General features: G+C 39.9%; 1 protein-coding gene across 3 annotated transcripts; it reads left to right on the top strand.

Annotated features, from left to right (window-relative positions):
* Positions 1-2,864: 2,864 nt before the first annotated feature.
* Positions 2,865-11,243, top strand: LOC122016448. Of its 3 annotated transcripts, XM_042573750.1 has the most exons (5): positions 7,434-7,556; positions 9,208-9,309; positions 9,911-10,014; positions 10,120-10,241; positions 10,750-11,243. In XM_042573750.1, exons 1-5 carry the CDS (start codon positions 7,547-7,549, stop codon positions 11,072-11,074), a joined length of 663 nt encoding a protein of 220 aa, XP_042429684.1. In that variant the 5' UTR covers positions 7,434-7,546; the 3' UTR covers positions 11,075-11,243. The 3 variants fall into 3 exon arrangements, with proteins under 3 accessions (XP_042429683.1, XP_042429684.1, XP_042429682.1); XM_042573749.1 differs by lacking the exon at positions 7,434-7,556 and adding an exon at positions 2,865-3,216 and having other exon boundaries at positions 9,911-10,241; XM_042573748.1 differs by having other exon boundaries at positions 9,911-10,241.
* The last annotated feature ends 12,672 nt before the right edge of the window (positions 11,244-23,915 follow it).

Below are 23,915 nucleotides of genomic sequence, written 5' to 3'. Positions count from 1 at the left end.
GGCTAAATGTCTTTATGCTCGGGCCAGCTTTGCCCGACCGAGCATATATGAGCACGTGGATGCTCGCTCGGCCTGCGGTCGGCCGATAAGACGTTAAGAGTTATATATAAAGCTGAATGCCTTTATGCTCGGGCGAGCTTTGCCCGACGAAACATATATGAGCGCGAGGGTGCTCGCTTGGCCTGCAGTCGGTCGGTAATGTAACACCTATAAATTTCCTCTCTTCCAAAAGAGCAAAAAGAAATATAAGAAGAGAAAAGAAATAAAAATATATATATAAATGACCTGGGCTGGGATTTGAACCCTAGACCCTTGATTTAAGATTGGTTTAAGAAGTCATTAGGTGGTGGTAAAACATCACTTGGAAATAGGAAACTATTCATTATATGTAGATTATGTGTGAAGAGATGCTTCAACTTCCACTTAGTATAAAAGGAAATGGAAGAGACCAAAAACCTAATTTTTGGTTTCCTCTTCTCCTCCCTAGCCGAAATTCCTCTTCTTCTCTTTTTAGTTTTCGGCCAAGAACCTTAGGGTTCTAAGTTCTAAGTTCTTTAAGAGGAGAATCTAAAAGGAGAGTTTTCACAAGGATTAGTACGCGCAGGAAAGGTGACTTGGAGATTAAGGCGTACAAGAGATGATTGTCTTCCCTATACTCTATAATAGTAAGATCTAGCGAAAGGAAGTAAGTACTACTCACCTGCAGTATGAGTTGTTCCGATGATACATGTTGTGATATGTTTTATGCATATTAAAGAAGATACAAGTTGTGATATGTTTTTATGCATGTTAAAGAAGATACATGTTATGATATGTAAGATGCCCTCTGAAGTTTTAGGATTAAGAGCATGTTTAGAGTATCTTGAAATGCTTCCCATTTAGTTTTGGGGCTAAGAAGTGTATTCAAGTGCCCTAGAGTGCTTCCCTATAAGTGTGGTGGATTAAGCACACATAAGGTGCTTGTTTAAATGATAAGTAAGTGCAAGTATAAGAAAGCAATATGTAAAAGAAAGTATTTTACTTTAAAGTGGCATGTATTGAACACAAGGTCCATAGGCGGGCTTCTAGATTGTCCTTAGGCCCCTAGATCGCCTAGTAGTACCTTAATAGGTTTGGGATTAACTACCTCAGATCTTATTAAGGATGCGCACAAAGTGGTACAATGTCGGGCCCAAGCAAGTTTATTATTATTTTTACTAGTTATGTAATATAAAGTTTTCAAACTTCATTGTTTGTCTTAGTCGAAGTCTTCTTAAGTTTGAGAACTTGAGTTATGAAGTGTAGCATGGATGAACTCTATAGTATGACAAGACTTATGTTTCTATTGCATGTTTACATTGCTAGCATGATTTTAAGTTGATGTTTTGCATGATAAACCTATTTAAAAATGCATGTCATGTACATATTTTCGAATTATGCGTTTTAGCATGAATTACTATCAAGTGCGAGTTTTTTGTTTTCCCCAAGCAGTTTTGAAAGCATGTTCCTTCTTTTTATGCTGGATTTGTGAGTAGATGGTACTTACTAAGCATTCACTTATAGATTTGCATTTTCGAATACTGCAGATAAAGGTAAAGGAAAGCTCGAGTAGGAGGAGACAGCAGGAGCGGTGTTTTGGTGAGTGTGTGACGAAACAGTGGAAGGAGATCTCAGAACTTGCTATTGTATGGAATATGTTAGAACTTAATGCTAAAGTACTTTCTTCTCTCCTTTCTACATGAAATATTACCACTAGTTGTTTAGGATGAATTTATCAATTTGACAGTAATTAGAGTGGAAAAGAGGGAGGATCTAGGGTCTCCCCAAAGGGGAGGACCCCTCTCCAAGCAATGGAAGAGAACCCTAATCCAAAGATGAGTACAAAGGGGAGAATAACCCCTTTTTGGAGAGCAGGATGTAACCCCCCACACGGGCCGTGACACGGCCATGTGAATTCACACGGCCTTGCACCTCTTCCTCTCGGCCAAGGGGACACGGCCGTGTGGATTCACACGGCTGTGCACCTCTTCCTCTCGGCCAAGGGGACACCGTGTGGATTCACGCGGTCGTGCACCTCTTCCTCTCGGCCAAGGGGACACGACCGTGTGGATTCACATGGTCGTGCACCTCTTTCTCTCGGCCAAGGCGACATGACCGTGTGACCTTCACATGGCCGGGCCCTTGCGCCAGCCGGGAATGCCTTACACGGTCGTGTGGCACACAGGACCGCGCCAAATCACGTCCTATCAGTCGAAATAAGTTTAAAGTAGATCTCTAGACTGAGCAGCATATAATGTAAGAATTTCGAATATAGTTATGAAAGGAGTAACGTCTGCCCATATAAGGTAAGCTGGTAAGGTTAGAAGGGCAGGGCGTTACAGGTAATATACTCGTCCTATCTCTCTTAACCTGAACCCCTCCTTCACTCGCTCAGCCGATCTATCATAACCCATATCATCAAGATTACATTTTACTCACATAATATCTCATGTTCTCATTGGCTCTAGATCTTCAATGTTGTTGATACTCTATGCCTTACAGGTCGCCTTGCTAATCCTTCCGTACCTCATTTGTACCAAGCCCTCTAAGCTTACTTCACCTCGCTAGGTCTCCCCTTAGATGCTCCAAACTCTCTAAGCTTGATTCATGTCATCCTTCATGTAAGGTCTCACGAGTCAGTTAAAAATAAAATAATAAATGTTAATTAAAGAGTTAATTTATAAATTTTATAAAAACATTTAGAATTTTTTTGAAATTTAAAATAAATTCATATGATATATTTCAAGGGATAAATCGATTGGGTTGGATTAAAAGAAATCCTTGTTTAGAATATTAATAAAGTAGACTTTAATTGAGAAATTAACTTAGTGTAAATAATTAGGAACCTACGTTATTTCCTTACCGATCTCATTTTCCCAAGCGGCCGAGCCCCTCTCCCTTGCGATTCTGCCCCCATCGCGCGACTGCCGACCAGCACTGCTCCGATCTACCGACCGCCGGCCACCGTCGTCCCTCTTCTAGCCACAGACACCAGGCGCTCGTCGGAGGCCCGCATTTTGTGCCCGTGCCCTAGTCGCAGCTGCCCTGTGCGCTAGCCGCAGCTGCTCACTCTTGCAAGCCCCGATCGTAGACGCCTGACGCCGCCGATGATCGGCAAGTCAAACTTTCCCTTCCTTCCGATCCAACCAGCCGGCTGCTTTCTTCCTACGCCCCGACAGCAGCACCAATGAGGGAAAGGCAAGTATATTCCCTTTGTAGATGAATGTTTCTTTCTATAGATTACAATATGATCCAGATGATGCCTTGTTTCCGCACAAGGATTTCTCGATTTTTCCGCTTCGGATCTGAGAGATTTCGATCGTTGATTGCATAGCCCCTTGTAATGGTTTTGATTCATGGGAGCAGATTTGGGAGTTCGTAAACTGATTTTACTTTCTCGCACTGCTCTCCGTTAGGGTTCTCGAATGTTGATTAAATTGGGAAGGTGGGGATTCTGATAGGAACCCAGGGGCCTATCACGTGAAAAAATCGAAAGAGAAAGGGAAAAGGGGGATAGGGTGATCGCTTCGAGGGGATCGGCCTCCAATAATCAAATGAAATTGATTAATTAAAAGGGAAACTACTTGTCTTCCATAATTACATAACGTCTCTTTAAATAGAGACCTAAACTACCTTTTCAAAAGAAAAGGTATAAAATAAAAATAAAATAAAAATACATTTTCAAAAGAAAATGTCTTATTAAAACTTATATAGAAGAAAAAAGAAAAAGTCTAAAACTTATTTTAAAAAGGAAATAAAGTTAAAGGATTTATTTGAATAGATCCATTAAAGGATCTTATCATTCCACCGCCCTTCAAAACAACCTTGTCCTCAAGGTTGTTTAGCAATAAACTCTGGAACATTTTCTTGAATGGTATCATATAATTCATAAGTACTGCTCCGATTCTAACTTCAGATGCATCAGGTTCAATAACAAATTGCTTATTAGGTAGTGCAAGAACTAGTGTTGTCATCATAACCTCCTTTAAATTCTAGAATATCTTTTTTGCTTCAAGACACCATCTAAATGCATCTGTGAGACCCAGAACATCACGTAATGCCTTGATACTCTTTGAAACTAGCACCTTTGAGGGATCAGTAGCTACTCCGTTTTGGCTTACAATATGACCAAGGTATTCCACATTAGTTGTCCCAAAGCTGCACTTAGCTCTTTTCACATAAAGAGAATGCTCACGCAAAAGAGTGAGTACTTTATAAAGGTGATGCAAATGATCTTCGAATGATGAACTATAAACAAGCTTGTCATCAAAGAAATTCAAAACAAACTGTCGGAGGTAAAACCTGAAGATATCATTCAGCAAACTTTGGAATGTAGAAGGTGCATTAATTAAACCGAAAGGCATGACTAAAAATTCATAATGACCATCATGAGTTTGAAAGGTTGTTTTTGGAATGTTTGGCTGATGGATTCTTATCTGATGGAAGCCTGAGCGAAGATTCAACTTTGAGAATAATGAGGAACCTCCTAATTCATCAAGTAGTTCATCAATGATGGGGATGGGGTACTTGTCTTTCATTATAATTTTATTGAGTGTCGGGTAATCTATACATATTCGTCAATTTTTGTCTTTCTTTTGTACAAGCAGTACTAGAGAAGAATATGGAATTATACTTGGGCGAACGATACCAGCCTGAAGCATCTCTTGTACAATCTTCTCAATTTCCTCCTGTATGTAAGGGTAGCGATAAGGCCTAACATTTGCTTTAGGATCTTTTTTGATAGAGAGTTGCATGAGAAAAATAGAGCAATCTTTCTTTAATAACTGCTCTGCCTGATAACTACTGATTGGTGTGATAGTATCTTGTTTCTTGCCTCTTGCCTCTGATGCAAACTTCTTTTCCTTGATCTTGGAAGCGCATTGTTAGTTGAGAGAAATTCCATATTATATCTCCTAATGTTTTCAACCATTGTGCTCCAAGTACAACATCACATCCATCTAGGGGAAGAAGAAAGAGATCTGTTATTAATTCATAATTGGGTAAGAAAATTTTAATACTATTGCACTTTCCTGGACTTGTAAGTGATCTTCCATCCGCCACCTTAACATCAAATGTAGATGCTTGCTCTATTTTTTGTTTAAGCCTGCTTGCCAAGGTTGAGTCTAGAAAATTGTTGGTGCTTCCTGAATCTATAAGTATCATTACTGGTTGTTTTTTAATGAATCCTTTTACCTTCATCGTTTGCGGAGTTTGTAGTCCTTCTAAGGCATGAACTGATATTGCCATAGAATCATACTGTACTTCGTTGATATTATCTTGTGTTTCACCTTCATCGAAATCATCTTCTTCCTCAGAGTTCTCTATTGGTTCAATCATCAGTATCCTTTTTTGCTTGCATTGATGACCACGGTGCCACTTTTCATCGCAATGCCAGCATAATCCCTTTGCCATCCTTTCCTTGATCTCTTCTTTTGTCAATCTACGAGGTGTTGAATAATGTGATGGGTTTTCACGAATTACCTTGTTATTTCTTCTTCCTTCTTTATTGATCTTCTCTTCTTGTAGTCGTGCAAAGGATAAGGCAGCCTTCATGGTGCGGGGTTGATTCATTTTTACTTCTTGTCGTATATCAAGGCGAAGTCCTTCAATAAAAGTGCCCAATAGTTATTTTTCTGACCAATCACGAGTTCGATTAGAGAGTCTCTCGAATCGTCCTTGGTACTCTAGTACGGTTGAAGTCTGTCGAATTTTGGCCAATTCTCCATCAACATTCTCATAACCGGAGGGACCAAATCGATTGATGAGTTCTTCTTTGAATTCCTCCCATTTTGGAGGTCCATGGCATGCTTCAAGCCAGTCATACCATTGGATGGCATCGCCTTCGAGGTTTATAGATGCTAGTTCTACCTTTGCATTGTCCGATGTGCTGTGGAAGCGAAAATATTTTTCAGCCCTTGAAATCCATCCAATCGGATCGTTGTTCTCCCAGCGAGGAAATTCCACCTTCATACGTGGATAGTTGTGCTCTCGATCTTCATTTGAGTTTGCACCTTGGTCATATTGTTGTTGTCGAGACTGCTGATTTTTTCCCCTTTTGATTAGTATGCTTGAGCTGGAATCTACTTTTAAACGATCCTTCAATTCTTGCACTATCGTGACCAACGATGCCATAGTTTTTTCGAGTTTATCCATCCTTGTCTCGTGCTTAGCTTCAAATTCCAAAGCCCATTTGGCGTCAGGATGAGATCCTCCGGTCGTCATGTCAGAGTGAATTTTCTTCTCTTGAAGTCGGGTTAAGACCATGCGCTTGTTGAAGTTGCTGCAAGATACTATAGGGCGAAGATGAAGTGAACTGCTCTGATACCAAGTTGATAGGAACCCAGGGCCTATCACGTGAAAAAATCGAAAGAGAAAGGGAAAAGGGGGATAGGGTGATCACTTCGAGGGGATCGGCCTCTAATAATCAAATGAAATTGATTAATTAAAAGGGAAATTACTTGTCTTCCATAATTACATAACGTCTCTTTAAATAGAGACCTAAACTACCTTTTCAAAAGAAAAGGTATAAAAGAAAAATAAAATAAAAATACATTTTCAAAAGAAAATGTCTTATTAAAACTTATATAGAAGAAAAAAGAAAAAGTCTAAAACTTATTTTAAAAAGGAAATAAAGTTAAAGGATTTATTTGAATAGATCCATTAAAGGATCTTATCAGATTCGGATTCGATGTGGTTATGGTTCTCAAACTAGCTGTGAATTAGTTGACAGAATTAGGAGGTTGCGATGTGATTTCGATCTGATTCTTACTCTCGGTGATAGTTTCAGTTTCTGAGTAACGATTTGGAAGTTGCTTCGAATGGAATTTGTTTCTCCTTGATGTTGAATTTTCGGCCAGAATTTGGTGAGCTTGGGAATCGGTTTCAATGTGGAATTTGTTTCTCCTTGATGTTGAATTTTCAACCAGAATTTGGTGAGTTTTGGAATGGGTTTCAAAGTGGAATTTGTTTCTCCTTGATGGTGGAATTTCCGGTCAGAATTTGGTAAGTTCTTGGAATTTGATTCCAGTGGTGGACCTCCTCCTTCATGATAGTTGGATTTCTTGGACAGATTTGGGTGGGTTTGAATCAACTCTGATGATGTGCTCGTTCCTTTCTACTAGTTAAATTCTTGGGACAGATTTGATATGATGGAAATTAGTACTTTTTTAAAGGAAAAATAGTTTTCTTTTCTTTGTTATCTCAAGATACTTAGGTTGGTCTATGCACTGTTAAATTTTTAGGTAGTTCTTCCTATGTAAGTTAGTTTGAGTACTATGCATGCTTTCTTGTGAAATATGGTATGAATAGAGCAAAGTTTCTTATGTAAAGAGTATCCTGTTTCTTCCATAAAGGTTCAATCAGTTATTATATATGTATGATTGCAAAGTATAATATGAATAGGTTATGTTCATCAGGTAGGGACATTGGGATGAATATGTGCATGTGTGGTAACAGTGCAGAATGGGTGCTCCGGGATGATCTTCGGGGAGAGCCCTTCCAAACATGAATATATATTGGCTTTTGCTATATGATTATAGGTAAGCCTAGGCTGTACCTCTAAAGTTTATGATTACGGACCAAATGAATGTGCTCTAAAGATGGTTGTCACATTTGCATCATGTTTATCCTTGCTAAGTTATGCATAGTTCTTTTCCTTGTTTTCTTAAGGTGTAAGTAAGCTTAAGCTTCATGTTCCCTAGTTTCATTCTTGCCTTACTATCTATTTCTTTTATCTACTAGTGGAATATACTTACTGAGTTTGTAGATTCATCATGTAAATGGTACATGTAAGGGCTATGCCACCAAGGATATGATCGAGGACGTGGGGGTCAGAATAGCTGATGAGACAAGATGGAAGCATAGCACACTGTCCGGGGACCCGAGAGCATGTTATGAAATTGTCCTCTGATTTGTTATGTAGATAAATTGGAGTTCTATTGGTTGGTTTCTTATCTTTTTGGTAGAAGTTCATCAACTTCAATTTACTGGGGTTGCTATGTGTTGAGGTTCATATGTCATGCATCTTCACTTTGTTTTCCATATAAAAAGTCTTAGGGTATGCTATTTGATGAGTCTTCCATTTTAGATCAGCGTGTATTGAATATCTTGGCATGTGTAGGATATATAGGGTTGTTTCACTTCGCGTTGCCTTTGACTTCAGTTCGTTATGAACTTCCAAGATATCAACCTAACAGTCGCTCTATGCTGCTCATCCTAGAGTTCACCTTATCAGCTCTTCAATCTCTGATATGCACTCAGCTTCTTGAACATGCTCCATGCCTTCCTTTCAAATTCACCTCATTACAAATCTCTAAGCTATCGAGTCAAATGATCTCACAATCACATCAAACTAAGTCAACTTCATCAAGTCAACAAGCTCCATGAGAGTCATGTGTACTTTGTCAAGCTTTTGCAAACTTAATGTACACCATTACAAGCACAAAATAAACATAATGTAAACCCTTTGTCAAATACATCAAAATAACCTTTTGACCAGTTGGGAGCATCATTGCACCAACCAACCATGCATGGTCATTTAGCCTTATTGAATGTTGATCCTATTCCTTGTTTATACCCTGGTGTGCCAATTTGACTTATTGAATTGTCTACACTCTGTAGTCCTAATGGTTTTTAATGAATGACAGTTGATTATTCTTATTAGAAATAACCTTTCATAAATCATTAATAAGACATTCATAGTTACTTATGCTCTCTATTTTTGAAGACCTATATAATACGTGGTGGATTTCACTTAGCTGAATTTCTCTAGCACAATCCTATAGCCCTGCCAAAATTCTAATATGCCTATCTTGTTCAATGAGCAAGATATCAAGATCTCACTATATGTTGTGTTATGGTTTCAATTAATGGGGTGTTTTCTGTTGACATTGCTGCTGTAATTTTTTTCATTAATAATGCTAATATCAAATGAAAATCTTTGCATTAGTCATAGAACTTCTACTATAGAGGTTTTTCTAATGCCCTGCTTTTTTCTTGTACTTTATACACACTGATCTTTAATTTCTAGAGATGATGCACAATTTCATCTAAATGCAACGCTTGTTAATATATCTGCAGTGTGGATCACTTAAATATTTGCTCTACAAGGCTATTTTCAGTTATTCTTATTTGTGTGTTCTTTCTATTTTGTAATTAATACCTTATCCATAATATATTTATTGCTTTCAGAAGGGCCTATGGCTGAAGAGCATCTAGCACCATCAATAGGGGAGCTGACTCTCCAAAAAATTGCTGTTTCATCGATTGGATTTCAAGAAAATGATCAAATCGGTATGCTTAAGTCTGAAAATTTATAATTTAAACTGTCAGTTCCTTCCACCAGTCCATCAATTAGGAGAATGGTTCCACAGCAATCAAATAACTACATATGAATAAACCTATATCCTTTCTTACTATTCTCTCTTGTGAATTTTTCTATATTAGTTATTTTTAGTATTTCCACTAAACTAATTGTACATTGACATTTCTTAAAGCTTCCAGAATTACAACTTGGTCATGCTTCTGACATGAACTCAATTAATTAGTAGTCAGTACTACTCTTCTTGGGGGTTTTATGCTCAATTTTAGTGATTTGTATAGAAACAAAACAAATTGCTTCTGTCTTGAAATTAATTAGTTACAAGTTAATAGTTATTCTAGAATTTTTGATGCTGGATCTTAGTGATTTATATAACTACAAACTGACTTTACGAGGGGTAGATTTATGATCTCTGTTTTAAAGGTCACGGGTTCGAATTCTGTAAATAGCAGGGTAAGACTGCGTACAATGGATCCTTCTCCGGAACCCCGCATAGCGGGAGCTTTGTGCACCAGGCTGCCTTTTTTTTTTTTTAATATTGTTTAACGATGAAACTTTTTTCTTTCATTCCAGAGCATGCGTCTGATGACTGTTGGTTTGATGATGAGCCTCCTGTTGAGACTTCAGGTGCTGAGTTAATCAGAGAGCAGAAGTGGCGCCATGACCATTTTTATACAGTATCCTTGCTAACTTTATTCTGTGTAACTCTTCTTGATGAACTTTTATTAAATTATTTAGAGATTTTAAGTTCTAATGCCAATAAATCCTTGACAAAAACTTATATGGGTTATCGAGATGGTATATCTGTAGGCAAAGAGGCTTCTGCCCAAGAAGGCTTCAATGTGGGCTTCAAGCAATCCGCACATGATGGTTATAAATGGGGCAATGTTAGGGGCATTGCAAGGTGATAATTTTTCATACACATTTAGCTTTTGATGCATTATCGATTAATTAATGTAAAGCAATCTCTTACTCTCGAAGTTTCAAAAAGCATAGATTGACAGAATATGGTCTACCTATGCAACAAACAATTTCAATACTTCTATTGATCATGTATAAGAAATTTAGAAATTGTCATACTAGATACTTGACATCCACCGAGTAGTACCTTGTTCCTCTAACAACATGGTTGTTGTTAAGTCATGGCACCCTTCAGATTCTGATGTGAATTGTTTTGTTTTTATTTTTAAAAACATGGTTTGATATTATAGCATCATATTTTTATATAAAAAATCTTCATCATGTGAGTAATACACTATTTTTCATCTTTTATGGTAAAAAATATAATTTTAACTGTTGGGATCTTGTTTTTCTTCTGTCTATGTTGGGTTAGCTATCTTAATTTCTCATCTAGGCGTTTATCGCTAGGGATTACTATGACTAACTTATTATTTTTTCCCCTTCATTAACAGTGCATTTGGTAGTCTTCCCGATGATTCAAAGAAGAAATTGTTGAAGAAATTTGAAGATAAAGAAAAATTTCACAGTTTATACGAGTCGGCACAAGCAATTTCCACTGACAGTGCTCTGAAAATATATTATGTCCATCTCTTGCAAAATGATAAGCAATTCAAAGAACCATTGAAAGGGAATACTCAAGAATCATCAGCATCAGCGGGTGAAGAATCAAACTCTAATGAGTTAAACTTCCTTCTTGAGGTTCTTACGTCACTTGTTCATGAATCTTCAAGAATCAAGTCGAGTATTGTGGAAAAGAGTGGATTTGATAACAAGTAGCATTGTTTGTGCAAATTCATTACTATGATTTGATACTTTAATTAGGTTACCATGATATTTGGAGTTGAGTGAATAAATACTTGATAAGTTAAGTTGTGGGATATTGATTGATTTAGCCTGTGGTGATGGGAATCAAAATTTTGATTGTGTTAGATTTTCCGGGAGATAATTTGATTGATCATTTAGTCTACAGTCTTAAGTATTAATCTAGACCAGTCAAGTATGCTAACAAGTTAATAAATCACTTTTTTTGAGGATATAGACTAAGAGAGTGTTTGGCTGAGCTTATAAACTCTCTAAAATAATTTATAAGTTGTTTTGGAGCTTATAAACTTTTAAAATTTATTTGATAAATTTTTTTTCAAACAATTTATAAGCTGTCAAAATAAACTGTTTTAGAATTTATAAGCTGTTTTTAAAAAAGTATGAAAGATCTTATTTTTTTAAAAAATCTTATTTTAATAATTTTTCTCTCTAAAATATCATTATATAATTTCATAAACTCTCATCTTATCCTACTGATCCTGTCCGAACCAGAAGTCAACAGACGCTGGGCATGTGGCGCTCTTCGGCTCGCTGATGTAGACCTCCCACTGGTGGCGCGACGCTCCGGCTAGCCTGCACAGAAGGGTTCCGGCGACCCTCCGCCTCAAGTCGGGTAAGCTACGATGAAGTGGCTTCCAAAGTTCAGAATCGTACCTCCGTGATCGAGGCTCTTTATATAGAGTTGTGAAGGGTTAGGGCACGCAGGTGCATATGTGTCCTCTGTCCTTTCCTCGGTATGCGGTTGTCGAAAGCTCACCGCCATACCGCTACAATCAAAGCATGTCCTCGATGGGACAGAATCCCTGTCACAAGATTTGGAGCATGGCCTACACGTAAAACATACCTGCTCAGAAAAAGACCTCCTTGTCCTTTTCCCTTTGCTTCGATCTAGCGTCCGGGGACAACCCCTCAACATCCGGCCGGAAATCCGCAGTGGTTTACTTGTGCTTTGTGGAGACTAATAAACAGGGGTGCTTTATGACTGTGGTCGGTCAAAAGGTCAGCTCGGTCCATGACCTTTTTAACTGAGCGTCGGAATCCCGATTTGACAGGGTGCCTTCCAACCATAAGTGCGAGCCGGCCAGACCCGTCCGGGTATTCGATTCCATCGGCCCGGCCTTCTATGGTCGTCCGTCCGGTCGGACCACACTCCTCCCGGATGGGCGGCTACTCCGGTGAATTCCACTCGGCGTTGACATTGCAAGAGAGAGGGGGGGCCCGCTCTTACCACCGGATCACCTACATAAATTTTTATAAGCCTAATATCTTTTTATCTCCGTCGACTTTTCTTCCAACGTCGTGTCATCTTCTCGGTCAATGTATCTTTCCAATTTTCTCTCCCCAGGTGTAAAAATTTATTCAAAATCCTCTATTAATAAAAATCTCAAAATCCTCTATTAATAGTATTATACCATTTTTGGTAATTTTATTAATAAAAAGATCTTATAATACCAACCACATCAATACCTTTAAGTTGATTGTAATAAGTTCACCCAAATATTTTAACAACTTATTTTTAAAATAAGATCTAACAACTTATAAACTCCTAAAACAACTTATAAGTTGTACGAGTTTATAAGCTATTTTTAATAAGTTTAGTCAAACACCCTTTAAATGATCAAATCATGATATAATTTAATTTGATTGTAGCGGCATGTGCTCCAATTTTTTTTTGTTTTTATCCAGCATGTTATCCAATTTATCAAAACTTAAGAGTGTATATTGTTCTGATCAATATTTACGAGAGAGATTGAAAACTTTAACCGCATGCACTAAACAACACATTTAGGATTCACAAATATCTAAATTGAACCAAATCAAACCAAAGTAAAAAATAATAATTTTAAAAATATTAGATTTATATCAAATTAATAGTACTCTTATACTTTTAATGACATTCTTGAATCTATTTATATTTTTCAAAGAATTTTAAACTCTTTTAGATTCATCAATAAATTTTGATAAAAAAAAAATCATAGACTTAAACACATCAAATTTATTCCAAAGTTGTATCATTCTATTCTGACACTCTTAAGTTTTATCATAATTCATCTCTTTTTAGCCATCAATGAATTTCAATCAAAACATAGTGATGAACTTAGAGATTCTAGAATTAATTTAAATTTGGACTGATATTTTCTAAAAACTCCGAGTCTAAAGATATTTTAAAAAATATATTTCTAAATGCTTTAAAATATATGTAAAATATTCAGTGAGCTTGGTGCATTGTTACTTATGAAGACTGTAGTTATTAGATTCAGTGAAAAAAAAACATCACCGTGTATCACTATAAGACTTGTAATTCTAAACATGTAAAAAATATATATTAAAGACTTTTGGGTTCATCAATCAAAACAGTACATCTAAATCATGGAGTCATGCCTAAGCTTGCCCAAGCCCTAGTCCATCTATTTCTTTTTAAAAAATTTAATTAATAAAAAATATTAAAGTATTAAAAATCTAAAATTTTGAAAATAGAAAACATATAAACATTTGTTAGAAAATAAAAGGCATAATTTTTTATTTTTAAAATTGATTTTTTCAATATTTTTATTTTATGTATCTAGACTAGACACAACATTTGGGTTCGGCTTATGTTAGCGAGAAGTTCGACTTGACCTAGAATTAGGTCACGCCTAGCTTAACTTGTTGGTTGAGTCATTCTCAACCAACTTGACTCCCAGACTAAACGAGAGACGTAAGATGACACGATCCAAAACTTACAAATTGTGTCAGGCACAACCAAACTAGCCCCAGTCATGAGTCAAGCACAACCAAACTAGCCCAAGTCATGAGCAATGGGGCTCGATCAACGTCTATAATTGAGGATAACAATGTGAGGGGGTTTGACCGACGAGGTTCACAAAAGAAACACAAGACAATGATACTAAAATTCACAGCATAGCAAAGGGACCCAAAGAGCTAAAATAGGGTGACCCTACAATTCATATAATTAGAAGAATGGAGGGAGTTCTTGAAAGGCGGGGTCTCATCTCTCATGGGTGAAGGACGGGATAAGTTAGCATAAGAATATATTTTTTTTACTTAATAATTTGTCTATTTTTATTTTACCCCTATAAATTAAAATATAATATTTTAATTTATCATAATTTATAAAATAAAAAAAATATTCTATAATATGAATTGATGTATCTAGAGAAAACTTGTTCGGGTAATGTATCTCTAGCACCACTCCATGCGAGCAAGATGACACTTGGATTAGAGAAAGGATCCTTCCCGATCGGACCTACTTCTTCGACCTCAATCCTTGACCCTTTTGGACAAGCATAAGCTTAGAATCGATCGGTAGGACACTAGAGTAATAATGTCAGAGGTACGACTTAGGTCACCCCTGACACCCTATTTTCTTTGGTGTAGCCAGTCGGCTAGTGATGCTTCGCTTATTTAGTTGTCTACATAGACAGCTATGTAAAGATTGTCCTGGACTATATAGTCGAGCCTGGCTTCGTTAGTTAAAAATTAATCCAAATAGAGTTGCTAGAAATTTAAATTAATAAACTATAATTAAATAATAGATATTGAATTCTAATATGGGATCATTCATTAAAATTATGTTTAAAAATTTTTCATAATTATTTTATTCTCAACTATTAATCAAATATGTATTTAATAAATAAATAAATTATAACATGGAACACAAAGTGAAGATGTTGATTTAAAATCATATTAGGATCAAATAAAATTCATCTGATATGTATGAAGACATTTGGTAAACTTATGAACAAATTAAATTTAATTGAATTAAATCTATCTAACCAATCTTATAGAGTTATAGAATTTTTTTTAAAAAAATATACTCTTTCATCTATTTTCTTTTTATTTTCTTCCAACTACTCACGTGCAAGCCTTCACCATCGACTTCTTCATATTCTCCTTCTTTCACAGCACGGATGCACGTGCCTAACTATGCATAACTATAGTCCATTTTTTTTATTATTTATGTAAATTTTATTAAGTATAAATCAAAGTACTGAATTAAAATTGAATTCGGATCGAATAAAATATATGAAGATAAAGAATTTGTTAGCCTAAATCTAAATTAATTTGGACTTTATTTAATAAGACCAAAAAAAAAATAGATTAAATGGTTTATTCCATTTTAAATGAGTTATGAAATTTTTTTAAAAAACCTATTCTCTCATCTCATATCTTTTCATTTCCTTCCATATACACAATTTCATTTCCTTCCACATACACAATTTTGCTCCCACCGTCTCACACATAAGCCTTCACTCATGGCAACAACCACTTCCTCTGTGGACAGGTCTTCTCCCTCGGAAGTATAGTCATCAACATGACCGCCCTCAACTGCGATTGTCATGACCGGATCAACATGTACCTCGTCGGTGTAGCATTACGAGTTACATGTATGTTGTAGGCAGGCAGATATGGATTAAGGTCCTACGCGAGATGTTCGAGCACAACCTCATGCCACGCTCACAAACTGACTACCTCTACCTCATTGTTAGTGACACTTTCTCTAACACCGTGTTAGTGTACAAGCCTTCCGTTATGACCTTTAAATTTTCAAAATCTACCAATTAGATATTATTATCGGTGAATTAATTTAATAATTTCATAAATAATGAAAAAAATCATTCAATAAAAATTTAAATATAGGAAAAAACAAGATGCTAACGTGCTAGCACGAAGTGAACTCAGACATCTTGATGAACTCGACCAACTCAAGATCAGCCTGACCCACCTTCCATTCCTAGATCTGTCCTTAGTCGTGTACATGGCTCGTCTAGTTGTCTGCAGAGCTTGAGTGGCAGCGCACGTGGCCACCATCCCTCGTCGACTATATAAGGTTCGGCGACGGTAGGTATCAAGTATAGTCTTTGTTTTTGTTGCACATAGAGGCTACTCTTCTCCTTTAACCTATTCGTTTTCCTTCTCTTGTACCCTTGCGAGCCTCATTCTTTTAGCTCTGAGCTAACTTAATCGTTGGAGGGGTCACGTTGGTCAGCCACGTCGGCCCCTGCTGACTGGTGTTGAATCATAGGAAATCGAGGATCGACTGGTCGAAGAATCGACACTGCCTCAATTTTTTTTTTTTTATGAAAGGTAAATTATATATCATCAAGAAAGGTGTACAACTATACATGTCAAAGGATAGCCAACTGTCTCTGATGAAATATCAGATCCAGCTAGGTATCGAAGGTATGAACCCTAAGCAAACCCATATACATGCAGTGTACTCTCACTGTACCATCCATAGGGTATAACCAAAATACAACCAATACCATGTACGCTCATCGTACCATCCCCCCATACAATCAATGTCATGTAAACTCACTATACCATCCTCCGTAGCTGTCGGCAAGGCCATCAATCCCATTAATGCCTCGACGACTAATGCCACCATATCTACACATCAACCCGGTACTCTGTAGTGTCTGTTCGCAGTCTGCCCACTCCGACATCCGTGTCCAAGTTGAGTCATTTGGGTAGGTATGTGATCTACTCCCACTATATGCTCAACACTGGTCATGTGTCGCCCACTGACCCATCCGCTGTGATCAGTGCATCCTCTCCCTCCCAGCTACAACAATGCTCGGTCCAGCCCTGGTATGATGAGTCGATGAATCTGCCTGGGGTAAGTCCCATCTAACCAAGGCTATCCTCCTGCCATAGATCGTCGTCCCACTTTTAGTAAGTGGTCAGTTGTCAACGGATTTGCTATGTCTTTACCGCAAGCCGTTTGCTACGGACTAGATATATCCTTATGGTGAATCTATGAACCCTCGTGGATTTTTTGGTAAAGTCCCAGCCATCAACGGATTTGGTGTTGTCCTTACCGCGAGTCATTTGTTGCGGACTAGATAGATTATTATGGTGGATCTATTCACCCTCTTGGGTTTTTTGGCAAAGCCACAACCATAAACAGATTTGGTGTTATCCTTACCGCGAGTCGTTTGCTGCGGACTAGATAGATCAATTATGGTGAATCTATTTGCCATCCTCTCCCATGCCTCCCAACATATCCCCTCACCATAGCTACTGTGTATAATTACAACATATAATCTCATGCCCTCATCATACACAGAATGAACCCTCACCATACAAAATGCAATCTGCAAAGCTCACTCCTTCCCCTGTACAAACCACCATGACCCCCCCACCGTTTGGTCTCTCAAGCTCTCATATACATTGGCCTCACTACACGAAAGAAAAGCTTTTGACTCGTACTGCTCCATGCTGCTAGCGCTCCAATCTAGCTTCATGCCATGCATTTAACCCAAGTAGTAAGCCATATGAAGTTTCATGTCTTGCATTTGTCCCAAGAGCAAATTTGTACATTGAAACAAAAATTCAAGCTGTACGTTTTTTTTTTCTCTCTCCCCCCCTTTTTCCCTCTCTTTCTCCCCCCCCTTTTTTGTTGTTTGTTTTTTATACATGTGAATATATCCCTCACACTCACTCACTTCCATACATGGACACTCATCACAAAATATAGCAGGTCCTCTCTCGTGGCGTATCAAGGCAGCTGGTGCAGTACATGGTCCTGGTGGGTGCCCAAAGTGCAGTAGACATGAGTCTGGATCCTCCTGAAGACCTTGTCTGAGTTAAACGGCTCACTCTCGAACCTCAAGCAGTTGTAGGTCTGCTAAATGTAGTGTATCAGCGTAGCCATGGCAACATAACGTGCGTGCATGAGTATCCCTGTCCCTCGGTAATAGTGCACGTAGATCCATAACATCCTTCTATAGGTCGTCATCTCATGAGTCATGCACAACCAGTCTCTGATACGGTCCTAAAGCTATCATGTGTGTAGACATCCAAAGAAGAGGTGCACCTGTGTCTCCTCCGTATTGTCGCAGAAAACGTAAACCCGCTCAGTATCCCCAAGGTACTCCAACCGATCCCTGGTGGGCAACTTATGGTGCGCGAGTAACCATAGAGTGAATATGTGGCTGGGTTGGATATGCTTATTCCACACTATCCCTGCCCACGATGCACGAACTCCAATATCTCGAAAAAAATCATATGTCTGATTGGTGTCGCACCAGCTCGAACTATGCTGGCTAAATCATCCTGCCAGGGTCTACTATGCCATCGCAATGGAACCAACAGAAATGATCATCTGATCGTGTATCTGGGCTATCCGCTTGAGAAGCAGGAAGTCAGTGTGCTTGGCCCTCCACCTCCATATATCTGTGCCCTGTAAGTATGTGTGGTGAACCCATAGAATCCAGAGGGCATCCTACTTATCATGTATACACCATAGCATCTTCGATAGTAAAGCAGTGTTCCATGCCTTTAACTCTCTAAATCTCAGCCCTCCTTCTTTGGGTTTGCACATGTCAAGCCAAGCTATTGGGAAGGGGGGGGGTGTTCTTGGATGTCCAAAGAAAACTCCGACATAAGCTATATATGTGCTCCACAACTCCAATCAGCAACGGCAGGATCGACATTCAATAGCACTTCATCCCCTGCAGGACAGACTGTATCAACTACACTCTCCTCGCATAAGAAAATGTGAGTTTTGGCCATGCATTGATTCTCCTGCTCAAAGCATCAATCAAGGGGCTATAGTCTGCAATCTTCAGCTTCTCTGAGGCCAAGGGAATTCCTAGGTATTTGTAAGGCATGTGTCCCTCCTGTAACCCCGTGGTAGTGAGAAGGTCCTGCCTCACTTCCTCCTCTAGTTCAGTCATGTAGATACAGGATTTGCTGAGGTTCGACCTCAAGCCTGCTATCATCCCAAAGTTTTCTAAGCAGCCCATGAGAATACTAACGGAGGATCAGTCGCTCCTGGAAATTAGTAAAAGGTCATCAGCATATGCAAGGTGGGATATGCGGAGTCCATGACACTTAGGGTGAAAATGAAAATCTACACGCCGTGTCTACTGACTGAGCATTCGGGCCAAGTACTCCATGCATATCCCAAAAAGGTACAGGGAGAGAGGATCACCCTGTCATAACCCTCTGGCCCCTCTAAAGTGGCCATATATGCCACCATTAACAGACAAGGAGAAACTGGTAGTAGTAATGCACTCCCGTATCCAAGCAACATAAGTGGGTGGGAACTGCAGTCCTACTAATGCCTCCAATAAGAAATCCCAATGTACTGTGTCAAAAGCCTTCTGGAGGTCTACCTTCATGATGGTTCGGGGTGAGATCCTCTTCCTTGTATAGTTTCGCATAAGTTCCTGTGCTAGATGTATATTATCCATGATGGTTCTCCTCTTGACAAATACAACCTGCGCCGGATGAAGAATGTGCCCAGCAACGTTGGCAAGTCGTGGCACTGCCTTAATTCTGAGGAGAGGAGAGGAGGGGACTCAGCGCATGTAAGGACACCATTGACGTGGATATATCTAGAGGGCTTGGAGGGAATTAGGGAAGAGAGGAGGGGCAATTTGGTCAAATCACTATAGCACCCCTTTTAGGTTTCTGTTCATGCGAAAGAAGGGGGGGGGTTCATTTTTGGGGCTGCGCCGCCGCCACCAGTAGGGAGGAGCTTCTTCTCTTCGTCCCAGGACCTCATCATCGGTGAGCCGCCGCCCCCTTCCGCTCTTCTATCCTTCTCCTCTTGTCAGGCATGCCGACTCTGACATTGCCGAGGTCACCAACACCAATGCGCTGTCGCCCTCATCACGCCGCCATGATCGGGCGTCAACTCCACCACCTCCTTTTCACGTAGTAGCTGTCGCCGCCTTCTCCCTCGTCGTCGGTGACCCATCACCCCCTTTCGCTCCTCTATCTTCCTCTCTCTTTCCCAGGCATACCGACACCGACACCGCTGAGGTTGCTGACACTGACGTGCTGCCGCCCTCCTCACGTCGCCAAGATCTTGATCATTGCTTCACCGTACCCCTTTTCTCTCCTCGCAGGACGCCACCATTGTTGGACGCAAAGAAGAGATCGACGAGGCCTCTCCTCTTCTCCCATAGATCCGTTCGTAACGTTGTCGCCTCTTCGTCTCTCTTTCCCAGGCTGTCGCCAGTAGGTGCTCGTCGTCTCTCTCGTTGTTCGCCGGATGTTTCGTTGTCACCTCCCCACACGCGTAAAGCTGCCTCCACTACCGGACAGGCCTTAGACCGTCGACGTCACTCCCAGCGAGCCACCTCGTTGCCTCCATCACCTTCTGACGACCACACTGACACACTCCACGCGACGCCGACAGCCTCCTCTCCCTACTCTCCCACACAACCGCCTCTGATCATCGTCGTCAAAGGGGCACGCAGCCGCTGCCTCCACCTCTTCTCCGTCGCTATGACCAATCACCATCGTCCATCAAGCATGCTGCCGGCCGCACCTTTGCCGTCTAGCATCTTCATTCGCTCCACAGTAATCGACGAGCGATCCCTAACGGTCGGTACCATTGCTGGCACCCCCACCGTCGGATCTGACCACTCGACATTCTCGCCTTCCAATTCGATGGTTTGACTCTTGATCCGCATTGTTGTCTGTTTTCTTCATCGATTGGGCCTCCAGACCACTGTCGTTATTATGCTCCGATCTGATCTGTCTCTAGCCTTTGAGTTGTGGTTGTTCTCGATTCTTGTGTCATTACTACTATTTGACCTGTGTGATGTTTTATGTTCCGACCTTCGTGCCGTTTTGTATCCCGACTTGTGTGCTGATGTCATAGCTCGACCTGCATGTCGAGGTCGCATCGAGCTTCGTGCCATCGCGTCCGACTCCTTGATCTTAGATCCAGTTCTCCAGCCTACTCATAGTCACCTGCTCTTCCGGGTCACAACAACTCGAGCAGCGTCTCACCTGAGGGTGCATAATAATCGTCTGTGAAAGAATATCTAAAGATTTTTTTTTTTAAGTTATGAACCCCCTCTAAATACAACATAGAAATGACCTGGGTCGTCTCTCAACAAAAGCAACGATAGGATGGTAATCTAGGATTGTATGTTATTCTTATTTTTGGGAGTTTTTAATATGAAAATGGGGGTTTTGGATTTCAATTTTAAAGCTAACAAATGAAATGCGAAGCAAGTAGCAAACTAATCTAATGTTGGAATGAAATCTAACTAAGTGTCAATAATTAATCCACAACGCATTGTCACTCTATGTTATGGTTTATCCATCAACCCAATTAAACTAAGGAAGGAAATAGCAAAGCATTAAATGAAACCTAATCTAATAAATGAAAAATAATGCAAGTAGTAAAAAGCTAAGTCTATCCTAATTACAATTACAGAAAATAAAAAACAACATGAAGTAAAACATTAACGAAACTAAGCATGTAACGAAACCTAAAGCATTAAAGAAATATAATCTAACCTAATTGCATTAAAATGAAGAACAAATATCATAGAAACATAAATTACTAAACTAACAAACATTGCATGGAATTACACTAAAGAAATAACATCAATTAGAATAGCACAATTGGTTGAGGCATTTCACCGAACATGTTGTGAGCATTAATCAAATTAAAACTAATGTATAAAATCTTAACAAGGGAGTTCAATTCGATACAAGCATTTAACATACTCAACAATCATACAACCAAATGATTGATTCAACAAATCAACCAACACATGAAAGCTTTAAAGGAAAGAAACAACCCAACAAATGGACTGAACGGATGAAGAACTGCTGTCTGGAATGAGGTGGAATGGGTGATGACTTCTCTTCTAATCCTCCCTGACATCACAATTCCCAGCTCCAGAACCCCCAGAACCAATGGCCAGCAATATAGGTATCGGCTGTGCACACTTCAACAACGGCGATGATGAACAAATCTTCCACCGAAGAACCCCTTCGGATGAAAGTTGAACGGAAGTAATGGAGGCGCTGTGAAATTGGATGAACCGCCGCCACTACCTCCTTGCTCTGCCGCCTGAACCCCAGACAGTGGAACTGCCAGAACGAAGCCGGTCGGTGGAGATCACACCAGAGAACCCCTCCGGCGAGGTGAAGATGGTCGATGCCGAAGCTTGCCACCACCTAGAATTGCTTGTTGTCGCTCGCTGCCTGGAAGAAATAAGATTGTCGCTACCCATGTGCTTGGAATCAAGAAGAAGAGATGAGGGAACAGTGGAGGGTCGGTCGGCGGCAAGGAAGGAAGAGGCTGTCGGCCGGTGGTGAGGAAGAAGAAAGAAAAAAGGTGCGGGGGAGACTTCTTCTCGAGCCCTAGTCGAAGACGTGCAGTAATGATCCTCTGGTCCGCAAATTGTGGACCAGGGGATGATCCATTGCAAGAAGACCCTTGATTTGGATAGACTCTCCCTTTAAATAGATGGGATCCATCCAAATCAAGGAGCGAAAAAAATGGACCATCCTCTGGTCCATTTGCGGACCAGAGGATCCGTCCTCGAAGACGTGAACAGAGAAGAGATCGATGCCAGCACTGTTTGTCCGCGGGAAGCTAAAGGAATGGATTCTTAATGGGTTTCGGGTTTGAGTTAAGGAAAGAGTCCGAATCCAATAAGACTTCAATTGGTTTGAAATTAGGTTTGAAATTGGGTTAATTAATTGGTCCTCTAAGATTGGGCTTTTGGATCAAATTGGGCTTTAAGAGTGGATTGTAGGCTCAAATTGGGCTCTTATCTTGATCCAAATTGGAGATGAATTGGACCTATATCAATGAGTGAGATCTTCTTTTGCTTGGATGAGGATGATCTCTATGGACGGTCTAGATCTTCCAGATTGCTTCCCTACAAATAAGATGCACATTTTTAGATAAAATGCTAGAAAATATAGGAAAAATTATATTAACGCTCCAAATAAATCTCAACTCGTAAAACATTATATAAATACGGAATTAAGCATACGAGAAGATAAAAATGTTAAGTCCAAGAATCAAAATAACAGATAAAAATGCTAGTTATCAACTTCCTCACACTTATTATTGATCGTCTCGAGCATGTAAATAAAACAAGAAAATAACTAAAATGCATTTCCTTAGCAATTCTCAATCATATATAGAAAATAGTGAAAAGAAAGTTACCTAGGATTGTTCAATTCAAATGACCCAAGCAATCATGAATTTAATTCATACATTAATTAACAAACATGATAACTTCAATCCATAATAGATAAACTGAAAATGATAATAAAATAACCTCACAAGAAAAAGTAATGGTGACTCTCCTCTCATATAAATGTAATAGGGGAGCTCACTCAAGTTACACATGATTTATGCATGATACGGATATGGGTATAGGGCAGTGAAGGGATTAAAGGGAAATGAAAGGGCATTTTGGTCTTTTTGCTGGATAGGGCTTTAAGAGGTGGAAGGAAACACTGTAGAGGGGGGGGGGGGGGGGTTTCGTGCATGGTCGGCCGCCGCAACAAAAGAAAAAAGGAAGGGGCCTTTCCTCCTTCCCGGGTGCCTCGCCGGCGCCGACGACGGCCACCGGCCGTCACTTCTTCTCCTCCCCTTATCCCCCTCATGCTCAACTCCTCGCCGGAGAGATCGGCTCACCTCTCTTCTTCCTTCTCCTCGCGACGTCGTCGCCGGAGCCGACGCCGGCCACAACACCGCACCCTCTTCTTTCTTTTCTTCCTCGGGACGCTGCTGCTCCAGTCACTCACGCCCACGCCTTCCTCCTGTTCCAACTCATGACGCCACCATCCTACTTCCTCTGCGCGACACTGCTACCGGACAAATTCGCCGTCGCTCCCCTCCTTCCTCCTCGCAGCGCCATTCCTCTACTTCTCCTCCCCTCGCCGGAACTGCCTCCAGGCCACTCCACTTCCTCCCTCCCACACGCTGCCACCCAGGGGAGGGGACTGCTGCCTCCATTCTCCCCTTGTACAGTGTCGCCTCCGGGTTACCTCCCCCTTCCCAGTCGTTGGTGGC

The sequence above is a fragment of the Zingiber officinale genome, chromosome 8B, assembly GCF_018446385.1.
Source record: "Zingiber officinale cultivar Zhangliang chromosome 8B, Zo_v1.1, whole genome shotgun sequence".
Taxonomy (NCBI): Eukaryota; Viridiplantae; Streptophyta; class Magnoliopsida; order Zingiberales; family Zingiberaceae; genus Zingiber; species Zingiber officinale.
Note: the sequence above shows the minus strand (reverse complement) of the source record. Positions and strands in the feature narration are given on the sequence as shown.

What these genes read in the sequence shown, in the direction of transcription:
- LOC122016448 (XM_042573748.1), top strand. An exon ending in TCAAGAAAATGATCAAATCG is followed by an intron (nt 9,310 to 9,910) that starts GTATGCTTAAGT and finishes CTTTCATTCCAG; the next exon opens with AGCATGCGTCTGATGACTGT. An exon ending in AATGTTAGGGGCATTGCAAG is followed by an intron (nt 10,242 to 10,749) that starts GTGATAATTTTT and finishes CTTCATTAACAG; the next exon opens with TGCATTTGGTAGTCTTCCCG.